The sequence below is a fragment of the Hipposideros armiger genome, unplaced genomic scaffold (assembly GCF_001890085.2).
Source record: "Hipposideros armiger isolate ML-2016 unplaced genomic scaffold, ASM189008v1 scaffold_867, whole genome shotgun sequence".
NCBI lineage: Eukaryota > Metazoa > Chordata > Mammalia > Chiroptera > Hipposideridae > Hipposideros > Hipposideros armiger.
Genome location: NW_017732217.1, coordinates 631603 through 653264, shown reverse-complemented (window position 1 = coordinate 653264; position 21662 = coordinate 631603). Strand labels below are relative to the sequence as shown.

The 21662-nt window shown below is 49.6% G+C and overlaps 1 protein-coding gene across 14 annotated transcripts; it reads left to right on the top strand.

Moving 5' to 3' along the window:
- The first annotated feature begins 79 nt into the window (after window positions 1-79).
- On the top strand, window positions 80-21662 carry COQ8B (coenzyme Q8B). 14 transcript variants are annotated; one of them, XM_019629814.1, is made up of 16 exons: window positions 80-314; window positions 4145-4249; window positions 4385-4504; window positions 4651-4717; window positions 6277-6354; window positions 9700-9822; window positions 9934-10052; window positions 11287-11427; window positions 11515-11596; window positions 12392-12485; window positions 14336-14477; window positions 14627-14734; window positions 15618-15762; window positions 17487-17552; window positions 20258-20344; window positions 20945-21662. In XM_019629814.1, the coding sequence occupies exons 2-16, from the start codon at window positions 4148-4150 to the stop codon at window positions 21196-21198; spliced, it is 1728 nt and encodes a 575-aa protein (XP_019485359.1). In that variant the 5' UTR covers window positions 80-314; window positions 4145-4147; the 3' UTR covers window positions 21199-21662. The 14 variants fall into 14 exon arrangements, with proteins under 14 accessions (XP_019485359.1, XP_019485355.1, XP_019485353.1 ...); XM_019629810.1 differs by lacking the exon at window positions 80-314 and adding an exon at window positions 3642-3717 and having other exon boundaries at window positions 4145-4260; XM_019629808.1 differs by lacking the exon at window positions 80-314 and adding an exon at window positions 3642-3759 and having other exon boundaries at window positions 4145-4245.

Genomic DNA, 21662 nt, shown 5'->3' with positions numbered 1-21662 from the left:
TCCGGGGGAAAGCTCCGAAGCCCCGCCCCACAGGACGTGACGTACGGGCGGGCCTTCCCTAAGCCCGCCCTTCTCTCGTGAAGGGAGGGGGTGGATTCCCAGTGTCGGGCGCTCGTCCAGATTGGGTCTGGACCTTCTTGATGTCCTGGTTGCGGGCTAGTGGGGCTCCTCCCTAGACCCCTGCAACTAATCCAACCTCCCTTCACCCGCGAGTGACCAGTTTATCCTACCTATAAACCTCGATGACGAGTCTAGCAGCGCGTCCTTTTTTCAGGCACAGCAGGGACTCAGTTTCAAAGACCTGAGAATCCCAGGTATGTGGGTTCAAGACCCGCCTTTGTGATTTCTAGTTGTGTTACCTTGAGCGTGTGACTTAGGCCACGTATCTCAGCCCCGGGCTCAATTTTGTCACCTGCAAACTGAGGATACACAATATTATTGTTTCGAAAAATGTGTGTTCGATGCCACAAGAGCCAAGCACTTTACCAACAGGGAAATTGAGGCCCAGAGTAAAAGAATTTGTTTAAGGTCAAAGGCAGGTTAGATTTGGGACAAAGCCAGGGCCTTAACTCTGAAGCTAGGATGCCTAGCCAAATCCTGGTTCCAACACTCACTTCCAGTAGGCTGTTTCCCAACAGACTTGCCTCCTCTGAGCCTCAGTTCCTCATCTAGAAAGCGGATAGCAATGATAATTTCCTCACAGGGTTGTTAGGGGAATTTTTATTCATTTACAACAACATGTGCATTTGCGCACTTGCTTTGTGCCAGGCACTGTACTTACCACTTTATACCCCAAATCTTGTGAGGTAGGTCATCATCCCCATTGCGTAGTCAAGGAAACAGAAGCACAGAAAGGCAAAGAAAGCAGTGAGTCAAGATCACATACTCGTATCTAAGTTGTGTAGATTTGAACCCAGACAAACCTAATTCAAAATCTGGATTGGTCCCTACTGGGTGCTATAATCTGCTTTTGAGGCTGGGATGTTGGAGGAGGAACCAGAAGTTAGGAGTATTTTCTCTACGTCAGATCATGACTGAAGCTTCTCTGCTCAGAATACTCCACGGTTCCTATCCCCCTCAGGGTTAAAGCCACGGTCCTCAGGGTGACTCACTATACTCTATGTCAGCGGTTCTCAACCTTCCTAATGCCGCGACCCCTTAATACAGTTCCTCATGTTGTGGTGACCCCCAACCATAAAATTATTTTCGTTGCTACTCTATAACTGTAATTTTGCTACTGTTATGAATTGTAAGTATTTTTTTGTTTTCCGATGGTCTAAGCGACCCCTGTGAAAGGGTCATTTGACCCGCAAAGGGGTCGCGACCCACAGGTTGAGAACCACTGCTCTATGTGATCTGGCTCCAGTTACCTCCCAGACCTTCACTCTGTCTTTTCCCTTCACTCATTCTGCCCACTGGCTTCTTTGCTATTTCTCTGAGATATCTTCTACCACAGGGGTTTTGTACTGGTTGTTTCCTCTGCCTGGAACACCCTTCCCCCAGAAATTCCAATAATTTCCTCGTTCACCTCCTTCAGTTCTTTGTTCGAATGTCACCTCTTCAGTGAGCACTTCTCTGAGCACCCTATTTAATCTCACATCTTTCCTCCACTCCCTGCCCCCCCTTCCTAGGTTTATTTTTCTCTTTAACATATGTCACCTCATTAAATATACAGGCATACCTCAGAGATATTGTGGGTTCGGTTCCAGACCACCTCAATAAAGCAAATATTGAGATAAAGAAAGTCAGATGAATGTTTTGGTTTCTCAGTGCATATAAAAGTTATGTATACACTATACTACAGTCTATTAAGTGTGCAATAGCATTATGTCTAAAAAAACAATGTACATATCCTAATTTAAAAAATACTGTGTTTTTAAAAAGTGCTAACTATCATCTGAGCCTTTTGGAAAAATGGCACCGATAGATTTGCTCGAGGCAGGGTTGCCACACACTTTCAACCTGTAAAAAACGCAGTATCTGCAAAGCGCAATAAAGGGAAGCGCAATAAAATGAGGTATGCCTGTACTTATTGTTTTTTATTGTACCCCTCACCAGAAGCCAGCACCAAAAGGGCAAAGATTTTTGCCTATTTTGTTCCTTGTTATGTCCCCACTGCCTAGAAAAGTACATGGTAAACGCTTAATAGAAATTTTGAAAAGAGTGACTTTTCCCTAAGAAATTTATCTCATGTATAGAGCTCTTGTTCTGTGCCAGGCCCTGTGCCAAGCTCTTTACATACAGTTTCACTGCATCTCTCTCTAACACTGAGCAGGAGGGAATGCCACAGCCCCATTTTACAGATGGGGACACTGAGGCTCAGAGACCTGCCAGCCTCTAGCCTTGGTTTGTAGCCACCAGGCTATTTAATATGACCTCATGTATGTGAAACATGTGGCACCAGGCTTGGTACCATCCGCCACAGTCCTGTAAATTAGTTATTGTCATAGGTGCTTTTTATATATTTTTACCCTCAAGGGAGATCTGTCACCCAGCTCCTGAGTCAGACTCTTACGTCTGGAGGGGGATGTTGTGGGGGGAGCAGGGAGGGTTTCTGTCTTGAATTTGAGTCACCTTTGGGAGGGGCATTGGACACAGGCCCAGGGCTCTAAAATGAGTCACCTTTTCACAGACCAAAAATCATAGCAGGGGCCCCCTAGCATATCATACAGGCTGGGAAGCGGTCAAGGCTCTTCTGAGTTCCAGAAAGGGCCAAGGCTCTTCTGAGGTCACACTGCACAGGGACAGAAACAGGGAGGTCTGATTCCTGACAAAGGGGTTAGACAGGGGCAGGGGTGCTGGGGGGAAAGCGCCACATCCCTCCTTCTCCCATCAGTGAGAGAGGCAGGCCCCAGCCAGCTGCTTCTATTCCAGACTGTGAGAAGAGAGGTGAGTCAGCCTGTTGTGGGGGGAGCAAGTTTTAAGCTGGCCTGCACAAACACACACACGCTGGGAGCTGGTTTTCTGGAATGCCAAGTCTCCTGACTCAGCTCTGGGAATCTTGGCTGACTGTGTTCTGGGAAATGTCAGGCCTACAGGAAACAGAGCGGTCCCACTCACACCATCCTGCAGGTGGACATGGAGCAGAGATAGCAGGGAATATGAGGAAGCAGGGGCCCATGGTGCAAGAGGCTGAGTGTGAGGGGGTTTATGTACATCAGCGAGTTGACAGTGCAAGAGGGAGACAGTTGGCCAGCAAGAAACAAGGTTTATATGTCCAGGGAGGAGGCTGAGTGCCAGGATGTGGGTGTTTGAAGCAGAGGGTGGGTGTGCGACGTGGAGAGGCTCCATGTGCACGGGAAATGTTTGCTGGGAAGACGTGTGTTCAACGGAGAGATGTTGAGCCTGCTGGGGGTAGAAATAAGGGAGGTTGACAAGATGTTTGTGCAGAGGAGAGTTGTGGAATTTGTAAGGGAGAGGGATGTTTGCAAACAAGACGGTGTAGAGGTCAGAAAGATCCGCCGCGCAATAGGCACTTAGAGACGAGTGGAAAGGCATAAAAGGGCACGTGCATGCTCCGGCTTTGCCCCGGCCATTCTCCGCACGCCCCAACGCCCACCCTTAGGCTCCGCCCACACCCGCTACGCACAGCGGGTAGTGTTTCGTGCCCGAGAGCTATTGCTCCGTCATTGGCTAGCTGACCGGAGGGGGCGGGCATGCGGACACTCCCGGAAATACAAGAGGCCCTTTCGCTTGCGGACCTGGAGCCAGGGACCAGTGGGTGCTTAGCAACGGGGGAGGTGTCCATTAACGGGCTGGGTGTGTAGGGGGGACACGGGAGGAATTGTGGGTATCTAGCAACAGAGGGGAAGGCGGTGCCTAGCGACCAGGGGGGCTCAAGTGGAGAGAGAGTCCTGGAGGATCTGTGGGTGTCTAGCAACAGGGGAGGACCCTAGCAACGGCGGAGATTGAGACGGTGGGGAGTGATTTTTGGAAGGTGCTCAAGAAGAGCTATGGGTTCCTAGCAACGAGAGAGGGAACCAGGAGAAACTGGAGGGGCCTGTAGCAGGGGAGGAAGTATTTCGGTGGGTGGGAGTCTTAGGATGGACACAGGAATGTGAGGGCTTGGTGGGGGTCGGGGAGCAAAGCAGAGAGGGAGGTCAGTCCCACAACTACCCGAATAATCCCTCCTTTTCTCCCCCAGGCAATGTGGCCGAAAGGGGGGGGCCTACTGCGGGGGACCTGTGGACAGCTGGGCCAGACTGTTGGTCTGCTTTGTGGGGCCCTGGGGCCTGGGCTCCATTGGTGGGTAAGAGGCTGGTAAGGGCTCTCCAAGGGGAAGAGGCTGAAGGAGGTGTCAGTGAGTAAATGGACAGGGAGGGATCCAAAGGGCCAGGCAGACCCCATGTCCTCCACTCCTTACCAATGTCCACATCTCTTGCAGGGGCCATGTGTGGGTACTTGGGCCCAAAAGTTTCATCAGGATAGGCCTGGCAGAGGCTTAGGTGAGGAGGACATTCGCAAGGCACGCGAGGCCCGGCCCAGGAAGACACCCCGGCCCCAGGTATCATTGCTTCCCACCCACCCAGCAACACCCCATGAAGCCAGCTGGCTCCCCCAAGCTTGGGGAAGGGTGTGGCAGCAGGTTGGTTGTACTCCCTGGGCACTATGCCCACCTTCCCATCCTCATACCTTTTTCCCATTTCCCAGCTGAGTGACCGCTCTCGAGAACGCAAGGTGCCCGCTTCCCGCATCAGCCGCTTGGCCAACTTTGGTGGTAGGTGTGACTGGGAGATTGTGACCTAGCTCAGAGGAAGCGATATTTACAGAAAGAGGCAAGGGAGAGGGTGAATCAGAGACAGAGAAGAGGGAGAGACGGAAAGAGTGACGGCAAAGGTCTGCAAAACCAAGAGAAATAGAGAGGAACATAATATGTATTGAGAACTTGGAAGAATGTGCAAGTTACCATACATGTGATCTCTGCACTGAGTCTATGAGTGTTTATTTCCATTGTATAGATGAGGGAGGGCATGGAGGCTAAGGGAGGTGAAGGGACTCGACCCTAGATCAAGCAGCAGGATTGTTCAAACTTCAGGTCACAATCTGCGCGAAATAATTTAGTGGGTTGAAACCAGCATTAAGAAGAATAGAATGGAAAATGTGAGTGCACCTGTAGAGTAACGAAAAATCTTGTTTCATGAAACATTATATATGTATACATTGGTCTATACCAGTTATAATGCGGATCAAGTTTTAAAGATACTGATTCACAGCATAAAGAGGGAGTCAAATGCAGTAGAGCTTTAACACCAGGCTTCCCAAGGTTCAAGGGGTGACTCTGCTGCATCTCACTTTGTGACTCTGGATGAGTTACTTAACTTCTCTGGGCCTCGATTTCCTTTTCTGTAAAATGGAAGTTTTCCTATAAAACTAATCTCATGAAGGTGTGAGGGCAAAATTAGTTAATACATTAAAGCACTAGGAATAAGTCTCTGGCATGTAGAAAGGGCTCAGAAAGTGTCAGCTATGATTATTTACAGAGATGGTGACAGTGAAAAGGGCAGAGAGACTTGAGATATCTTTGGGGATAATGGGAGAGAAGAGACAGAGGAAATCAGAGCTAGAGAGATAACATCAAAAGGAGGAATGGAGAGAAAGAGGCCTAGGCAGATGTGCCAGGTAGAGGGGAAGGGGGAAGATGGAGAAATAACTGGCTTGGAAAAGAAAATGTGAGCATGAAAAGAGGAGGCGTGTACAGAGAAACAGGTAGGAGTCACAGGAAGTCACAGAGAGATTTGGCGGGATCATTTTGGGCCTTCTTACCCTTGGCTGTACACTGGAATCAACTGGGATGCTTTGGGAAAAAAAAAAAAAGCAAATTCTAAGGCCTCATCGCAGGCCAGTTTAATCAGAACCTCAGGGGTGGGACCTGGGCATTGTATTTACAAAAGCGCCTCACGTGATTCAAATGTGCAGCCAGGGGTGAGAACTGCTGACACAGGGGACAAAGACCTGGAGAGTGGATAGAAAAAGAGGCAGCCTCACCTTGAAGGGAACCCCAAGCAGGGAGAGAGTAAGAGACTGAGCTAGGGACAAATGGAATGTGTGAACCATGATTAGATGTCAGTTGGAAAAAAATAGCTATCATGGGGATGTAAAGTACAGTTTAGGGAATATATTCAATAATATTTTAATAACTAATATTGTAATAACATGTAGAAGGTTGGCAGCAAAGAGCTGGAAGGCAAGTGTGCTTAGAGAGAGACAGAGAAGAGAGAGGGTTGTGGGAGAAAGCCCCAGGCAAGCGGGCACTCAGGCTGCTCTCTCACTCCCCAGGACTGGCCGTGGGCTTGGGGCTGGGAGCACTGGCCGAGGTGGCCAAAAAGTCCCTGCTTGGAGGATATCTACAGTCAGGTGAGTGAGCCACGCTGCCTGGGTTCAGACCCTGGCCTGGCTGTGTGACCTGGGGCAAGTGGCTTCACCTCTCAGAGTCCTAGTTTCCTCATGTGGAAAATGGAAGTGATGATAATATGTCCATTGTGAAGTGCTCAGAACATGGGGCAAAGTCACTATCAGGGTTGTGATGGATAGAAGCAGATCATGAGGAAAAAACTTAAAAAGTCATCAGGAGTTGAGTTCCTAGCTCTGAGCAGAAGACGAAAGCTGAAAATAGTGCCAGTGGGGGTCTGTGTACAAGAGAGATGGAATGAGATGTCTAGAGATCTGCCTGTGTGGGTAAGATTCCCCTAACAAGTCAATAGCCAAAACAAAAATGGCTGTGGATATTCTAGATTAAAAAGAGACTAGAGAGATAATAACTGATAAATGGAATGTGTGAACCATGATTGGATGCCAGTTGGAAAAAAATAACTATCACAGGGATGTAAAGTACAGTATAGGGAATATAGTCAATAGTATTGTAATAGCTATGTGTGGTATCAGGTGGGTACTAGACTTATTGGGGGATTACTTCATAAGTTATATAAATGTCTAACCACTAAGCTGTGCACCTGAAACTATTATAATATTGAATGTCAACTATAATTGAAAAAAAAAATTTTAAGAAAAAAATAACTATAAAACACTTTTGGGAACAATTGGGGAAATCTGAATATGGACTGGATAGTGGATATTAGATAATCAGTGTTAATTTTCTTAGATGTGATTGAGGCACTGACTGTGTAGGGGAATATCCTTATTCTTAGCACAGGATGAGTGCAACTCCAAGCAAAAAATAATAGTAAGTGTGTAGGTACACAGAGATAAAGCAGGTGAGGCAGAACATTAAAATGTTTGAATAAGGTGTATGGGTGTTTATGATGCAACTTTTCTGTCTTTTGGATTTTTTTCAAACTAAAAAAATTGAAGGTAGGTCTAGGATTAGGCTTTAGGGTAAGGCCAAACAATTTGCACTGTGCTTGGCCACTTCTGTGCTGTGTGACCCAGGGCCAGGCACTGCACCTCTCTGAATCTCTTGTTTTGTCACCTTGAAAATTAAGGTGTGGTTACCAGAGGGGAAGTGGGGAAGGGGGTGACAGATGAGGGTAAAGGGGATCAAATATATGGTGGTGGAAGGAGAACTGACTCTGGGTAGTGAACACAATGTGATATATAGATGATGTAATACAGAATTGTACACCTGAAACCTATGTAAGTTTACTAACAACTGTCACCCCAATTTTAATTAGAAAAAGAAAGAAAGAAAATTAAGGCATTGGTAGTTCTGGTTCTTACTTCCGGGAGTGATTGTGGGGATTCTGCCAGAGAATCCACAGAGACACTTAGGATTCTGCTTGACACAGGGTAAGCCCTCAATAAAGAGTTCAATAAATTGTTAAGAAAATGAATAAAAGCTTAATAAACACTTTACTAAGTAATATAATTTGCATATAGAACCATGCACATATCATAAGCATACAGTTTCATTCATTTTCACAGAATGGATGCATCTGTGCACCCATATCAAGAAACCCTAGAAGAGTATTTCTCCAATTTTTTTGGTCTCAGGATCCCTGCACACCCTTAAAACCGAGGAATAGATTAAAAAAAAAATGTGTTATATTATCCGTCCATAAAAAGGAATCAAGTACTTATCCATGCTACAATGTGGATGAATCTTGAAAACACTGTCCTAAGTGAAGGAAGGCAGACACAGAAGGCCACATGTTATATTATTCCATTGATATGAAATGCCCAGAATAGGGAAATGTAATAGAGACAGGAAGTAGATTAGTGGTTTCCAGGAGTTTGGGGGAAAGTGGTTGGCAGAAATAGGGGGGTGACTGCTAATAGATAAGGGCTTTCTTTTTGGGGTGATGAAAATGTTCTGGAATTGGTTGTGGTGGTAGTTGTGCAATGCTGAATATACTATAATAGAAACCATTGAACTATATATACACCTTAAATGGGTGAATTATATGGTATGTGAATTACGAGTGTATCTCAATAAAGTTGTTATATAAAATGAGGACCCCAAAGAGCTTGTTTATGTGGGTTATATTTATGGATATTTACTGTATTAGAGATTAAAACAGAAATTTTAAAATATAAGAACACACATTCCATCAGCCAACAGAGCAATGGCATCATCCCAGGTCACGGGACTTCTGGAAAACTCCACCGAACAATTTGTAGGAGGATGAGAGTTAAAAAAAAAGGGCAAATAACATATTAATATTTTTATGAAAATAGTTTTTTTTTTAAAGATTTTAGTGGGGAATTGGGGAAGGGGAACAGCCAAGTTGTAGTCCTTCAATCTTAGTTGTGGAGGGTGCAGCTAGCTCAGCTCCAAGTCCAGTTGCCATCCTGCCGTTCATCGGCAGCTCAGCTCAGGTGCAGCTCACTGGCCAATGTGGAAATCGAACTGGTGACCCTGTTGCTCAGAGCTTGTGCTCTTAACCAACTGAGCCACTCGGCCTGCCCTATGAAAATAGTTTTGATCTCACAGACCCTCTGAAGGGTCTTAGAGACCCTGAGGTATCCCTGGACCACACTTTGAGTATTGCTTCCCTGGTTCTCCAGAAGCTCCTGTCAAGCCTCGTCCTGGTACACACCTGATGGGGCTGTTGCGAGAATTAAATGAGAGGGTGGTGCAGAGCGCTTAGTCCAGTCCCTGGCAGGCAATGAGTGTAGTGGTTAGGGGCCAGACTTCATAAGTTCAGACTCTGGTTCTGCCACTTCCTACCTGAGTGATCTACCACCATCAAGGGTAACCACCGTCTTGGCTTCTGACCCCAAGATTAGTTTTTCCTGTTTTGGCTCTTTGCACCAATGTAATCAGACAGTGTATTTTCGTGTGTGTTTGGCTTCTTTAGCTCAACATTCTTTTTGAGAGAGGCATCCGTGTTGCTGTGAGTGGATGTTGGTGCTTTATTCCAGGCTATAGTAGTCACTCTGTGACTGTCCCGCAATTCCTTTGTGCATTGTATTGACTGTCATTTAGGATGTTTCCAGCTTGGGACTGTCATGAGTAGTGCTCCTTGGCATATCTGTCAGTGAACACGCATTTCTCCTGGGCATGCACCTGGGAGAGAAGCTGCATCTGGTATAGGTGTGTGCTTTACTAGAAACTTCCCCAATATTTTCCAAAGAGCTTGTGCCATGGCACGCTTCTCAGCAGTGTTGGCATTCGGGCTGCTCCACATCCTTGGCACCCCTTGGTATTGTCTTCTTCATTTTAGCCATCCTGGTGGGTGTGTAGTGGCATCCTGCTGATTGTTTTTGTGGTTGTAATACTAATGATCATTCCTTCCACCCCAGAAAGCGGCTCCCAGCCAGGCTCCAGCCCTTTCCTGTCAGAGGCCAATGCCGAGCGGATTGTGCAGACCTTGTGTACAGTTCGGGGGGCCGCCCTCAAGGTTGGCCAAATGCTCAGCATCCAGGGTACAGCATGATCCCCCGACCCCTGACCTTACTCCTACCCCCCCACCCCCCACCCACAAGCCCCAGCTTCAGAAACTCCCACAGGGGCCCACCTCGCCTCCTCCCTCACAGTTTCCCTTGTCCCTGGTTTCCCTATCTCCCAAGACAACAGCTTCATCAGTCCCCAGCTGCAGCGCATCTTTGAGCGGGTCCGCCAGAGCGCCGACTTCATGCCCCGCTGGCAGATGCTGGTGAGTGTTCAGTGAAGGAAGGCTGGCCAGGGAAGCGGTCTCTACCTGCCTGACTCTCTTGGCTTCACTGCTTTACTCCCTATCTGACTCTGGGCCTCAGTTTCCCCAGCTGTAAAATGGGGATCATCAAAGCACACACCTGATAGGAATGTTTTGGTGATTAAATGAGAGGGTGGGGGCTGGCCAAGTGGCTCAGTTGGTTAATAGCTCACTCAAGAGTTCGAGCTCTGAGCAACAGCGGTTCGAGTCCCGGCCCGAGCTGAGCTGCCGCTGAGCTGCCAACAGGTGGCAGGATGACTCAGCTTAAATTAAATCAATCAATCAATCAATCAGTCAATGAGAGGGTGATGCAGAGCGCCTAGTCCAGACCCTGGCAGGCTCAGTGAGCTGTTACAGAGGCAGGGAGCACAGTGGTTAGGGGCTGGACTTCATAAGTTCAAACTCTGGCTCTGCCACTTCCTACAGTGTGATCTCAGTCGTGTGGCCTGATCCCCCTGTGCCTCAGTGTCCTCATCTGTGAAATGGCGATAGTGATAGCAGCATCTATTGTACATCAGAGTGTCACATAAATTAATATATGGATAGCACTTAGAAGGGCCCCTGACACACCATGCCAATTTTAACTGTTATCACTGGTTTTTTAATTAAAGGAGAGCATGTCTGTAAATAGGTTGGCACAGCTCCTGGCACTGAGTAAGTGCCCAAGACATGAGCTGTTCTAATGACTGGGTAAGGGTGTGGAATCTGGAATCCAGCCACCTGCCTGCCTTCTGAGCTCTGTTCTGCTCACTCACCATATGACCCAGGGCAATTACTGCTGCTCTCTGAGCCACTCTGAACAAGGCCGGGCCCACAGGAAGCCCTCTGTAAATTTAAACTCTTCTTTATCACATTAACTTGGAGTTTTATACAATATACGATTATATTAAAGGCTTATTATCAATCTTAACTATACATAATAGTAATCCCCGATAATAGCTTGGACAACCTTGGGAGTACCAGCTTGGGCTGGGCCTTTCAGTCCACCAGGGCCTGGTTCGTCACCTTGGCCAAGAGACATCTCTCTGAGCCTCAGTTTCCTCATCTGTAAAGTGGGATAGCAGCCAAGAGATCAGCCCAGGACCTGGCGTTTGGCGAGTACCCAAGTTACTAGCACGTAAAGAAGTGCTCGGCACAGGAAATGCATTCAGCTGCTTCCAATCATGGTGATGATTGTTATGACCACTCTCCCCAGAGAGTTCTGGAAGAGGAGCTCGGCAGGGACTGGCAGGCCAAGGTGGCCTCTTTGGATGAGGTGCCCTTTGCCGCTGCCTCCATCGGGCAGGTGCACCAGGGCATGCTGAGGGACGGGACGGAGGTGGCCGTGAAGATCCAGGTGAGAGGGGAGGCCAGATGGGTCGTGGTGGGCACCCTGCTGCCCCTGAGGAGTGACTCCCATCCTCCCCCCACTCCTCCCTCACAGTACCCAGGCGTTGCCCAGAGCATCCAGAGCGATGTCCAGAACCTGCTGGCAGTGCTCAAGATGAGCATGGCCCTGCCCGAGGGTGAGGCGCCCACTCCACCCCTGCCTGCAGGACGGGTGCCCCGAAGAGAGAAAGTGGGGCTGGACGGAGGGAGAGTGGCTAGCTCGGGGCAGGGGGTGCCTGTGCGTGAGTGGATGTATAACTGTGTGCTTGAGACAGAAAGAAGGGACACCAAGGCAGGGAATGCCCAGAGAGTACAAGTGTGTAAGAAAAAGACAAATTTAGGGATTCTGACAGAGACACAGAAACACAAGGCCAGACCGAAATCCAGAAACACACACACACACAGTGTGTGCAGAGAGGGACTGTAGATGTGTAAGTGGGACATCATGTTTGTGTTACAGCACATGAAAAAGAGCCTGAAGAAGATGGGGCAAGGTGTGTGTGTGTGTGTGTGTGTGTGTGTGTGTGAGAGAGAGAGAGAGAGAGAGAGAGAGAGAGAGAGAGAGAGAGAGAGAGAGGCAGAAGTAAGGTTCACAAGCAGAGAGAATATAAGACAGTATGAAAAAGAGTAGGTGGCACGTGTGACTAAAAGAGATGCCTAGGGACTGGTGTGCATGCCTGTGAAAGAGACAAACCCCAGGAGAGAGACTTCAGAAGAGCTCACAGTTGTATGAAAGACGGGAAGTGTGTGGACACACAATGCAGGTAAAAGGCATGGAGCAGAAGGTGTGAGGGGCAGCGGGAGACAGACAGACACAGAGTGAGAGACACGACTGGCAAGAGAAGACATCCATGAGTGGTATCCCGAGGGGTTGGGCTGGTGGGGTGGGACAGGCTGTGGCCTTCCCTGTCTGACATGGCTGTCCCTCTCAGGCCTGTTTGCCGAGCAGAGTCTGCAGGCTCTGCAACAGGAGCTGGCTTGGGAGTGTGACTACCGTCGTGAGGCGGCTTGTGCCCAGAACTTCAGGTGAGCTGCAGGCCCCTGGAGGGACCCCTTCCCTCCAGCTTCCCTCCTTCCTTCCCTCCCTCCCAGGCTCAGTGGGAAGTGGTTGCCCCCACAGCCTCTGGCAGCTGAAGCCCTGGGGTGGGACCGGTAAACTCTGTCTTCATTCATTCATCCATTCATCCCTTCATGCATCCATCCATGTCCTCTGAACTTGGGCAGGTCACTCCTCTCTAAGTGTCAGTTTTCTCATCTGTGGAATGGGTTGGATAACTACTGCAGTCCAATGGGGAGATGAACTTGTCAACAGGCACTTAGTCACATAGCGAGTGACCGTTACACCCACTGCACTGACAGATTGAGCAATATGACAGTGTCAAGAGTTGGAGAGAATGGGCTGCAAGGCATCCTTTATACACCATAGGCAGGAAGAGATACTGAGATAAACATTCTGGAGAACAGCTTGGCATCATATAATAAGGCTCGATAGTCACATACAGCCCAATAGTCATCCTCCTAGCTAAATACACTAGGGACACCTTTGCCAGTATACACCATCAGACTTTTTCCAGAATGCTCAGAGCAGCAGTAGCCCCAAATCGGAAACAACCCAAATCTATGAAATTCATTCGGGGAGGTAGATTAATAAATATGGTATATTCATCAGTGGAATGTCATACATTAGAGAAAATGAATGAACTACAGATACAGGGAACAGTGTGGTTGTATCTTAGAAGCATCGTGATATGCAGCAATTAATTACACCTCTGTGAGATCCTCCAGTGTGGCCAGACGTTTATTGAGCCAAGCTCTAGATACAGAACGAGTGAAAGGGCTGTAGAAGGCAGTGGCTAGGAGCATGGGCCTGGACTCAGACAGATGTGAGATCCAGCCCCAGGTCAGCCCTTAACAGGCTGGGTGGCCTGAATCTGCACAGTGGCCTTGGGAGAGTACCCTCACAGAGGTGTGAGGATAAAAGGGAATTGTGCTGATTAAATCGGTTCAAACATCAGAGGTTTTATAAACAAGGACAAAAATACTAGCCCCGAAGCAGGATCTGGAGGAGGAAGGTGCAGAGTGGGCTGGGCCAGAGCATTCCTCTTGGGATCTGGAGACAGCCCCCCCTCACAGGGTTTCCCAGTGCCCTTAGGATAAAACCCACATCATTCCCCTGGCCTCTCCCCATTTCCCTGCTCCCCACCTCATTCCAACCATCCCACAAGTCCCCAACCAGAGGCCCCACTCATATTTTCTGCCTCCCAAATCTTACATTGACACACTTATCTCAATCTACTATTGGCCTGTTGGTTGGTGTGGTCTCTGGTGTGTGTAAGGGGTAGGCCTGGGGTTCATCCACTGCTATGTCCCCCAGCATCGTCCAACACGGACAAACACTGAGAAGGATTCTTTCTCTTAATCAGTGTTCTCAGTATTGACTCCAAGGGGTGGCCAATGAGTACCACCATGGACTTAGAGATTTGTATATCAGTGACCATTTATTTGGATAGATTAATTAATAAGTTGATGGAAAAAGTAATGTTCGTCAAGCTTCATACATTGAACTTATTGTGGGGCAACCAGATGTCATGGAAGTGTTTCCGGTAGTAAAGTGTCTCCAGGAGCACCAGGCTTTAGGGCAGCCACAGAGTAGGCCCTACAGAGATATTTGTTGAATGAATGAATGAATGAATGAATGAATGTCAATCTAGCCAGGTATTGGTTGTCACTCAGGACACACAGAGGCAAGAGGAGGGCAAGAGGGAAGGCAAGACAGACCACTCATGGAGGGTTTCTCAGAGGAGGAGGAGGAGGCCTAGAGCTGGGTCATAGGAGCCTGAAGCCCCAACCATCCCCTCCCCTCCCTTCTGCCCCAGGCAGCTGTTGGAAGATGACCCCTTCTTCCGGGTGCCAGCAGTGATTAAAGACCTCAGCACAACGCGGGTGCTGGGCATGGAGCTGGCCGGAGGGGTCCCCCTGGACCAGTGCCAGGGTCTGAGCCAGGACATCCGGAACCAGGTACATGGTCTTGTGGGACAGTAGGGAGGGTGCTACCCCAGGGCAGGGCCAGCAGGGCAGGCCAGACCCATGGTCCTGCTCCAGGCCAGAGAGGGCTTTACAGGGGCAGATGACTCTAAAGTGTCTGTTACTCTTTCTCCCCATCCCAGATCTGCTACCAGCTCCTGAGACTGTGTCTACGGGAGCTGTTTGAGTTCCGATTCATGCAGACGGACCCCAACTGGGCCAACTTCCTGTATGATGCATCCAGCCACCAGGTTGGTTCCGTGTGATGTATGTCAGGGTACATTAGCTGCTGTGACAGCTATTTCCTCATATTTCGGTAGCTCAACACAATAGTAGTTTATTACCCGAGTAACAGGCTAGGGTAGTCTTCCTCCACGTGGTGACTCAGGGACCCAGGCTCCTTCCCTTTTGTGATCACACCATCCCCTAGGTCTTGCAATTCTCTCCTTCTAGTGAAAGGGGAAAGAGAGATTGAGAGGTTAACCCTTACCTAACAGCTTTGACCAGAAGTGACACATCATTCCCTTTACCATTCCATTAATGAGACCGGGTCACGGGGCCTCTCTAGGTGCAAGGGATGCTGGGAAATGGAGTCCCTGACTAGGGAGTGGCTTCCTAGTGGCAATGTGACAGTATAGAAGAGGGATCACAACTTTTTGAAGGTAGTTAGTCATCATCGACCGCACTTGTTATTCATTTAGAGCACACCAAGTTTCTACTGCCTGCCTCCTAAGAATGCCAAGACAAGCCTGATCCTCACCTTCTCAGAGTTCCCAGTCCATCTGGGGGACCTGTCACCAGACAGTGATGACCTAGAGTAGTTAGTATCATGAGGGGGAAACAGAGGCCAGAGTGGTCAGTGATGGGGGAGGCCCAGAGGGCTGTGGGAACCCAGGGAAAGTTGGCTGACCCTGCCTGGGTGGGTGGGGTCAAGGAAGGCTTCTTAAAGGAAGTGCCATTAAAGCTGAAACCAGAAATTTGAGACGGGGACAGCCATCTAAAGAGCAGGGAAAAGCAATCCTGGCAGAGGTAACAGGGTGTTTAAAAACCTAGGGGTGAGTTTGGACCAAAAGACTCAGCGTCCATGGTTGCCAAATGGCCCTCCAATGTGGTCTGTACCCATTATATCCCCAGAGGGATCTTTCTGAAACACAAATCTGGCCACGCTGTCCCCTCCACAGCACTTCAGCGCCCTCAGGATCAAGCCTGAGCCCTTTGCTGAATGTGAAGTGGCCCCGAGTCTCCAGCCTCAGTCCCTTGCCAGCCTCCTTTCCTGCAAGTACATACACACCCCACGTCCCTCCTTGGCTGACAGGGAGGGGTTTTTCTAACCTGGGGAGGTGATGCGTGTCCTGATGTCAATTTATTGGGTCTCAACTGCATTATTTTTGGTTGACAGGCATAGAATAGAAAGTATCAGTGTGTCATGGATGGGAGGGAGCTATAGTATTTCATTCAGGACATTTTTGTTTAATGTTTATATTTATATGGCATTAGCATTGGTGCCCACTATAATCTGTATTTCTTACTGTGGGTTGTAATCAATAGTCCGAACTCCACTGCCCCAGAGAAACTCCTACACATGTGTTCATCAAGCAGTGTTTTTAATAGCAAAACACAGAAACACCCACAATGTCCATCAACCAGATAAATGCATTGTGATATAGTCACACAATGAAGTCCTTACACGTCAGTGAAAAAGTGAATGAACGAGCCAGAGCCGCACATAGCAGTGGGGATAAATCACAAAACCATGTTGGGCACAAAGAACAGGTTGCAGGGTAACTATCGTAAAAACCATTTATATGAAGTTTTGTGTTTTTTTTTTAAAGGGTTTTTATTGGGGAACTGGGGGATGAGAACAGCGCTGGGGAATTGGGAGAAGGGGAACAGACAAGTTGCTGTCCTTTTGTTCTTCAGTCTAGTTGTGGAGGACGTTGCTTCACTGGCCCAAGTTCACACCATCATTGCGCTCTTCCCGGGCGAGGCAGATCAGTCACCAGCTTCTGGATGGCCGCTCATGGTGGCTGTTGGCCGCTCACACTGGCTGCTGGCTCTACACGGTAGCCCATGGCAACCCATTGCAGCAGGGGCTGCAGCCTATGCCCTCGCCGGCTACTCACTGCAGCCCAGCTCCAGGTTGAGCTGTTGTTCCGCATCTTAGCTGTAGAGGGCAGTGTCACTGGCCCTCATATGTGGGATCCGAACCAGGGCCCTCTGGCGCCCCAAGCCAGCTCTTAACCAACACACCACTCGGCCGGCACTATATGAAGTTGTTTTTTTTTTTGTTTTATGTTTTTTGTGTTTTTTTGTGTTTTGTTTTGTTTTGTTTTGTTTTGTTTTTTAGCTGAGCCATCCTGCTACCTGTTGGCAGCTCAGCGGCTGCTCAGCTCGGGCTAGGACTCGAACCACTGTTGCTCAGAGCTCAAACTCTTGAGCGAGCTCTTAACCAACTGGGCCGCTCGGCCGGCCCTTGAAGTTTTAAGATACACAAAACATTACTATATATTGTTCATGAATGCACACATATATAGAAAAATATAGAAATACGTGGATGGTAATTTCAGGAAATAATAATTTCAGGAAAGTGGTGACCCTGGAAGAGAGGGTGGGGGTGTGGGGCAGGTATTATAGAATCAGGCCAGGATACATGGGAGACCCCACCTAGATTGGTAGTATTTTATATTTTAAGCTGGGTGGTGAGATTTGTGGGTGTTCATTTTTCCATATATTTTATTCTCTGGATTTTTTTTCCGTGCTGAAATATATTATTATAAAAACAACTAGGACCAAAAATAATAAAAGCCAGTTTCCTTCAGCTTCATGTCGGGGTGGATTAGAAGTGTGGAAACTGGAGGCCAGGAGCCCAGGGAGACAGAGGGACTCTGGAAGGAGGGGACAGGGCAGGGTGTAAGGAGGGAGAGATGGACCCTAGCCACCCAGGATAGACAATGGGAAGCATTGGTGGACTCCCAGCATCCTTTTCACCATTCTTGTTCCCAGGTGACCCTGCTGGACTTTGGTGCAAGCCGGGAATTTGGGACCGAATTCACAGACCATTACATCGAGGTGAGTTCCCCAACCCTGGGGTCTCAGAAGGGCCAAGGCTCAAGCCAGATACTGAGGCAAGGGTGAGAAGGAGAAGTACAATATTTGGAATTAATAAATGAGAAATCATAGTAATATTAATAGCAGCTAACAAATACCAAGCACTTAATATTGTCAGGTGCTGTTTTAAGCGATATACCTGTGGTAACTGATTTAAACCATAAAACAGCAACTTCATAGGGCAAGGACTATTTTTAGCCCCATTTTACAGATGAAGTAACTGGGGCTCAGAGAGGTTAAGTCACTTGCCCAAGGTCACAGCAGACCTGGCATTCTGACTTAGGTGGTCTGGGTCAAGAGCCCATACTCGCAACCCTGACTAGCCTCGTCCTAACAGACAGGTCCACGACGGCCATCCTTTCACCTCCCCATACCCCACACTATCCAGGGCCTCGGTGTCCAGGTTTGTGCTCACATACCTTCCTGGCAAGCTGATCCCTAAGGGGCTGCTCTGTCCTCAGGAAGTGTCTCCTCACCTGTTGACCATCCCTCCCTGCTGTCCCTCCTGCCCACCAGGGTCAATTTGTCCTGGAGGTCACAGAGAACACTATATTATTAATTTGGTCTTCCAGTCATTTAGTGATCAGTTCAAGCTCTTTGAGGCTCCTCTGTGCCCAGCCCTATTCTGGGTAATGTGGGGGACAACAGTGACCAATCCAGCCCAGGTCCCTGCCTTCACAAAGCTCACAGTCTAATGAGGGGACAGATATTGAGGGCCCAGAGTGGTCAGGGCTAGAATGGGGAAGCACAGGACACTGTGGGAACTCACAGGAGACTGGCCCAGCCTACGGGTTAGGGAGGGCTTTCTGGAGGAAGAGACATCAGAATTGAGACCTGAGGGATTAGGAGACCAATTGGGAAGGCGATAGGAGGGTATTTCAGACCAACAACGTGTGCAAAGGCCAAGAGGTAAGAAGGGATATTCCCATTAGAGCAGCACTTCTCAAACTTTAATGTGTATGTGAAACCTCCCACCCTGTGACCTAGTTAAAATGCAGATTCTGGACTGGAGTTAGGCATAAGATGCTGCACTTCTAACATACTCCCAGGTAATTGCCAAAGCTACTCTTACAGGGACCACACTTTGAGTAGTAAAGTCTTAGAGACCCAGTAGTAAGTTCATGTTCTGACTCTGCTGGTAGGTGGGGATGGGGAGGAACAGCGGCCAGTGATGAGACTGGAGCCAAACCACTCTGGGTCCTAGAAGCCATGCTTTGCAGCTTTATCCCGGTTCCCTGGGAAGCCATGGGAGGGATTTGCACAGAGGAGGGCCACAGTAAGAATTAGGAAACCCCCTCTGAATAAAGAGTGGTCTTTAAGACTGAGGAGCCCAGGGAGGCTGTGGGGAGGGAAAGACAGGTGTCGGGGACAAGGCCCAGGACTCTGGCTTGGAGACTAGAGGATGATGGGGCCACCCCTGAGATGCGGACAGGAAGGAGGAGCCGGTTAAACCTCCCCCCACACACATAGGCACAGTGGGGCCATCTCTGCAGGCCATTTGAGGCACAAAGCCAAGGCTTCTCTGGGTAGTCGGGAAATCTCATGCCCCCACCCCCACCCCTGGCCTGTTTAGCATAGCCCTCCTGCCACCTCCACAGCCTTTTCCAGTTTAAAAAAGCCCTGTCACACTGGCCCCCAAGGACTACAGGCTTGACAGATGGCCATACAGTCTTGGGCAGGGTTGACGAGGCAGAATAGAATAGCCTGATTTAATCTTGATTCCCCTTCCTCACAAGAAAGAGCAACTCAGTGGTTAAGGGTTCACCCCAGGTTCCACTCCTCGCCTTGCTATTGCCCGCTGTGAGCCTGTTTCTTCTTCCATGAAGTTGGGACCCTCATATCCACCTCTGAATAATAATAATAATAGCTGATAATATTTATGGTGCTTCCTACATGCAGGCACAGGGCTCAGCTCTACACAGTTATCTCCTCCTTCATCCTCACAACAACCCCACAAGGAAGATACTTTCATCGTCCTCACTTCACAGATAAGAAAGCAGAGGTCTGAAGCCAGGGACTTGCCCAGTCAGCCAGCAAGTGGCAGAGCGGGGCCTGAGCCCTGGGGAGCTGGCTCTCTCTTCTGTCTGTCTTTCCCTGTGCCCTCAAGTCTTGCCTGCCTGACGTGCACTCATGGCTGGAGAGGTGCTTAGCTCCACACACTAATTTGCTAAGCAAAGGCCTCCTAAGTGCCAGACCTTGTGTCAACCCAGATCCCTGCTCTCAAGGCTTCAAGTCTAGTGCCAGAGACAGACATCAACCAGTGATCAGAGAGATGGCTCAATAGCAACCTCAGATGCAGTTTTGGGTCACAGCCACATCTTTGGCCAATTGAGTGTTTGGACCCATGAGCAGCACTTGATATTTATTTTCCTCTGTGCTGTTGCACTGTTTAGTTTCCAGGCAGGCTCTGTGTTCCCAGCCAGGTGGGCAGAACCCTTAACCATCCCCACCCTCCAGGCTCTGGGACAGTCTTGAGAGAGACACAGACAGGCAAGCACAAGGTGATGAGGGAGAGGCTTCTAGGTGAGAGAAGACCTAGGCAGCTGAGAAGGGAAGTGGGTACAGATAGGGCCCAGCTTCCAGCTGCAGCCTCCATTTCCCCAGACTCCTCCTTGAACCCTTGAACTCACAGGGCCTTTGACCCTGTGCTTCATCCATTTCCCCAGGTGGTAATGGCTGCAGCCAATGGAGACAGAGACCGGGTCCTGCAGAAATCCCGGGACCTCAAATTCCTCACAGGCTTGGAAACCAAGGTTGGGAGACACTGGGGGAGTAGGGGCTGGTATCTTTTGGGGGGCCTGTGGGAGCTGCTTAACTCTACTGAGGGAACTCTGGGAGAGTGGGGAACTGCTGATCTATACTGGAGGCTCTGAGAAGGAGTGGGGGGACTGGGGGCTGTTTCGCTACTCAGAAACCCTGGGAAAATGGACACCACTTACCTATTCTAGAGGGAGGGAATGGGGGGCGGCTGGTGGGTACTGGGGGTCCAGGAATGGAGGCTGTTTCTGTCCTAGATAGTGAGGGCTGCTTGTCTATTGGAGACTGAGACAGAGTGAAGGGCCATTTCTTTGGGGAGAAGTAGGGGGCTGCTTCTTTCCTGGGGGCTCTGGAAGGAGCTGGGGCATGGGCTTGTACTGGAGACACTGAGGGAGCTGAGGGCTACTTGTCCCTTCATGGTTAAGTAGAAGGCCATACTGGGTGCCTCTGCTCTCCCCCACCCCTAGGCATTCTCAGATGCCCACGTGGAGGCTGTGATGATCCTGGGGGAGCCCTTCGCCACCCAGGGCCCCTATGACTTTGGGGCGGGTGACACTGCCCGCCGTGTGCAGGGCCTCATCCCTGTCCTGCTGCAGCACCGGCTCCGCCCACCGCCCGAAGAGACCTATGCCCTGCACCGCAAGCTGGCAGGGGCTTTCCTGGCCTGCGCCCGCCTCCGCGCCCACATCAACTGCCGGGACCTCTTCCAGGACACCTACCATCGATACTGGGCGGGTCGCCAGCCTCAGCCACTGCCCGAAGCCTCCTGACCAGAGGGGACGTCGGGCCCAGCCCTCGGACAGCTTCCCTCCGGGAAATACAGCCAGTAGAGGGCCATTCCCCGCTGTGATACCTCCTTCTCACTCTGCTCCCATCTGGGGACATCGCCCTGGGCTTCCCAGTCTTGCCTAGCGCCCTTCCCTGGGAGCTGGGGAACCCCGGGGCTAGGGAACTCCCCACTTCATGCTCCCACATCCTGCTATCTTTGTCCTAAAGTGGGCATGCGGGAACTTTACACGAGGCATTAACTTATTTCTGCCAACATTTGAGAGAGCCTCAGGCCCTCAGCACACCATGGTGGAGATGCAGACTCATCTAGAGGGGAGCCTCTCGCCTGTGCCTCAGGTCTTCCACAGATCTGGCCAGAGAGAGCCGTGGGGTGGTGGAGTGGTGGAGGCAGCCCTCACCTTTGCCTCCCTCACTCTTCCACCAGCTGCCTTCTCCCTGTCCATCCTCTCTGTGTTGGGGAGGGGTGTGTGTGTGTGTGTGGGGGTGTTTGAACCTTCAGTCTGAATAAAAGCAGCCCTCCCCTTC

Bases quoted from the DNA above. Each gene is read 5' to 3' on its own strand.
- COQ8B (XM_019629807.1), top strand. From the start codon at position 3,657: ATGCGGACACTCCCGGAAATACAAGAGGCCCTTTCGCTTGCGGACCTG. The intron at 4,261-4,384 runs GTAAGGGCTCTC...CATCTCTTGCAG, and splicing joins CATTGGTGGGTAAGAGGCTG to GGGCCATGTGTGGGTACTTG. The intron at 20,345-20,944 runs GTTGGGAGACAC...GTCCTGCTGCAG, and splicing joins TCACAGGCTTGGAAACCAAG to CACCGGCTCCGCCCACCGCC.